This window comes from Colobus angolensis, unplaced genomic scaffold, assembly GCF_000951035.1.
Source record: "Colobus angolensis palliatus isolate OR3802 unplaced genomic scaffold, Cang.pa_1.0 Scaffold58, whole genome shotgun sequence".
NCBI lineage: Eukaryota > Metazoa > Chordata > Mammalia > Primates > Cercopithecidae > Colobus > Colobus angolensis.
In genome coordinates, this window is record NW_012119376.1 from 12,759,940 (window position 1) to 12,764,099 (window position 4,160).

The following is a 4,160-nucleotide window of genomic DNA, read 5'->3' on the forward strand; positions in this document are numbered from 1 at the left end:
AGACCTAGTAGAAGATGCCTACTCATAATAATATTTTTTACCTGTTTAAAAGTGAGATTTATTGGATTTCAGAATTTAAAAACTAAAGGCAGACTCCTGGAATTCTTTCTACCCTTTAGAATGTTGTGTGCTTTGCCCACAGCCCACATGGAAACTCAGCTTCCCTAGGCTCTCACGTCAGTGCTCTTTGCACCATGCCACTTCACTTCTTACCATAGACTTTAGTCTGTATATCAAAAATCCTTAATAAGTGGGACGACAATATCATTCTTCACTAGTAGTTGCCGTTATTTAAGATACCATAAATTCTTATATGAAAACTTAAAGCTTAATTTTTAAAAATTGACCTCGAGTTGGTTCTTTCTGCAATGGAGAGAAAGACTGGACTGGTATCAAAGAAACTGAACTAGTAATTGAGACCACTGCTCATAGTCAAGCTTTAATGATTTTGTGAATTAAACTTCAATTTTTGCCAGTAAAATAAGTTAATAAAGCATGTCATGTCTTCCTTACAAAAAATGAAGTTGGTCTTATAAGTGTCAAATAAAACAGTAACGAAATAATGCATGGAATATATGTAGAAGTACTTTGCAAGCTGCAAATAAATACATGTAAGCTGCTTCTTGTTACAATTAATTATAAAATAAGAAATATATAACTTATCTATGACCAAGTGCAAAAGTGGGCACTAGTGGGTATTAATTCTGCACAAGAAGCACCTTTAAAAGACTTCTTGTCTTTTGCATAAACATATTTTAATTCCAAATTTTCTGGCAATTTCTTTCTACCCTTTAGAATGTAAGTCTCCCCCACTAGACTGGCTTCCTATGGACACAGATTGTTTCCATAGATGTGGATCGTAATCATCATTTGATCTTCTCTGACCTACAAATGTGGCAGTTTCATATAGTTCAACCTAATAATTCAGCTTTGTATTTCTAGAACTATGTCCAACTCCAGGTAAAAGTTTTTTAAAAAATTGCTGTACTGAACTATTGAAAGGAACTTGGAAATAAAGTTCCTTCCAAAATAACTATTCTTCAACAGGGAGTAATAGGTAAATGTGTTAGAAGTGAGAGGAATCAAACTGCCAGTGATTTACTCTTTTTTTTCCTCCTAGGTTTCTGGGATAGGTATGTGCAAATAAAAAATAAAAACGAGAAGGAACTGTAACCTGATTATGAATTTGGGAAAAAGATTAATCAACACACAAAGGGAAAAGTAAACTGGTTGACAGCCCTCAGGAATCATGCCCTTTTGCCACAATATAATTAATATTTCCTGTGTGAAAAACAACTGGTCAAATGATGTCCGTGCTTCCCTGTACAGTTTAATGGCGCTCATAATTCTGACCACATTGGTCGGCAATCTGATAGTTATTGTTTCTATATCACACTTCAAGCAACTTCATACTCCGACAAATTGGCTCATTCATTCCATGGCCACTGTGGACTTTCTTCTGGGGTGTCTGGTCATGCCTTACAGCATGGTGAGATCTGCTGAGCACTGTTGGTATTTTGGAGAAGTCTTCTGTAAAATCCATACCAGCACCGACATTATGCTGAGCTCAGCCTCCATTTTCCATCTGTCTTTCATCTCCATTGACCGCTACTATGCTGTGTGTGACCCATTGAGATACAAATCCAAGATCAATATCTTGGTTATTTGTGTGATGATCTTCATTAGTTGGAGTGTCCCTGCTGTTTTTGCATTTGGGATGATCTTTCTGGAGCTAAACTTCAAAGGCGCTGAAGAGATATATTACAAACATGTTCACCGCAGAGGAGGTTGCTCTGTGTTCTTTAGCAAAATATCTGGGGTATTGGCCTTTATGACTTCTTTTTATATACCTGGATCTATTATGTTATGTGTCTATTACAGAATATATCTTATAGCTAAAGAGCAGGCAAGATCAATTAATGATGCCAATCAGAAGCTCCAAATTGGATTGGAAATGAAAAATGGAATTTCACAAAGCAAAGAAAGGAGAGCTGTGAAGACACTGGGGATTGTGATGGGAGTTTTCCTAATATGCTGGTGCCCTTTCTTTGTCTGTACAGTCATCGACCCTTTTCTTCACTACACTATTCCACCTACTTTGAACGATGTATTGATTTGGTTTGGCTACTTGAACTCTACATTTAATCCAATGGTTTATGCATTTTTCTATCCCTGGTTTAGAAAAGCACTGAAGATGATTCTGTTTGGTAAAATTTTCCAAAAAGATTCATCCAGGTGTAAATTATTTTTGGAATCAAGTTCATAGAATTATTATATTTTACTGTTTTGCAAATTGGTGATCATGTTTAAGAACACGACATAACCCAACCACATGGATTTTTCTAATCAGTTACTTGAGTCAAAATATGTTTGGTGAGTTAAATTATGATGCATATAGGTAATTTCCTATTTGGGACATAGGAGGTATAATCTTTTCCATTCTTACCACACATATCGGAACTTTGCAACTCCAGCATTTAAAGGCCTGCATTTTATATAACTTTTCCTGCCCTTAGAAGAATTGCCATGAGTTTACTATGGTACCTTAGCTGTTCAGTGGTGGAAACTATAGGGCTGAATTTGAGGATGCAAATTAGAATGATTTTGTCATATATGTGTACATGTCCTTGTCACATATGTGTATATGTCTTTTAGTAAAATCAACTAAAAGTACACACATTGAATGTTACTGCTAAATAGGTGTTGACACATAATTTATTTATATTGTTAATATATATTCCAATCCTTAAATATCTTGAGTTTCATATTTTTAAAGTATTTTTTCTGATTCTAATACTTCTGAGAAATTTGAAAAATGAAGGAAAATAAAATATATACAAACCAAATGAAATTTAAAAAATGTTACTCACAGTATACTTCCTGGTAAGGATTATATCATATAAAATTCTTTATTTTATATTAATATTTTTCCTTTTCAACTTTTATTTTGGAGTCAGGCAGTATGTGTGCACACTTGTTAACTAAATATAATGCATGCTGCTGAGGTTTGGGCTATGAGTAATCCGTTTTTGTGGCTGTATAATGTGACTTTGCACAGATGTACAAATATATTTTTAACCATTCCCTATTGTTAACAATTCCAGTTGTTTCTAACTTTTCTAAAAATAATATTAATTAAATGAAATTTCTGCTTTTTACCTGCTACTGAAGTCATGAAAATGTCTAGAATGATTTTACCATGTCTTAAGGTCATATCTGGCATGATAGGGTTCAAAACACAGGCTATCTGGCATTAAACAAATTCACTTTGCTGGGCTCCACAGTACACAGAAAGAGAGGCAGCCATCCATCAAAGTAGCTAAACATGAGGGCCAACAAGAGGTATAATCAGATTAGATATACCATGGCTATTTAGATGGCATATATAAAAATCAAAAAGAGGAACAAATAATGATTTCAAAGAAGATTCTCTAAAGGAAGTGGGCAAACATTCTAAATTACAAGCATTCATCAGCAATTGAGCTGATGAATACAAACTTTACATGGTCTGTTTCAGATTGAGTATCATCAGGGATTTGGATTTACCTTCGGCCCATGAATAACTTAGGGTAAGGCAGATGATTTTAAACATAACTAAAGGCACACTGCTGCATATAAATTTCTGTTTACAAATCTGAGGATCTCCTGAGGATATGTTAAATCCTTCCAGAAATTATAGTCTGTTTCTGGAGCATATATTTTGTCTGAATGATCTGTATCAATTTTTGCTCTAGTACATTTTAAAAGCATTATGTTTTATGTTTTTAATTTAGTATACGCAAGACAAAATAAGTAGTGTCCCTACCCACTCTCAGTTTCAGAAGAGTTTTTTCACCTGTGAGACCAGTGTGACTTTTTTCACCTGTAAGACCAGTCTGTCAAATTTTAAAAAGGAAACAAGCATTTAGTGAGTTTTCTACAGTTTAGTAATTTTATATGCTTTTCTTCATTTCCTCCCATAATTCTTCTTAAGATTACTCTGAAGTGTTTTGTACTTTTCTGTATGTATGTTTTGCCTATTCTGAATTTTTTTCTAAAACCATTATGTTTTCTATGTAACCATTACTGCTGGTTTTATAATAAAGTTTATATTAGCTTTTCAGTTGACTCATTTGGGTTTTCATTATACAAATCATATTATCCTCAAACAAGGCTAAGTT

The 4,160-nt window shown here is 33.9% G+C and overlaps 1 protein-coding gene across 1 annotated transcript; it reads left to right on the forward strand.

The window, feature by feature from the left end:
* Positions 1 to 1,228: 1,228 nt before the first annotated feature.
* Positions 1,229 to 2,551, forward strand: TAAR1 (trace amine associated receptor 1). Its single transcript, XM_011962149.1, has one exon. It carries the CDS (start codon positions 1,250 to 1,252, stop codon positions 2,264 to 2,266), a length of 1,017 nt encoding a protein of 338 aa, XP_011817539.1. The 5' UTR covers positions 1,229 to 1,249; the 3' UTR covers positions 2,267 to 2,551.
* Positions 2,552 to 4,160: the final 1,609 nt, after the last annotated feature.

Excerpts from the sequence above, each read along its gene's own strand:
- TAAR1 (XM_011962149.1), top strand. The coding sequence starts at position 1,250 with ATGCCCTTTTGCCACAATATAATTAATATTTCCTGTGTGAAAAACAAC.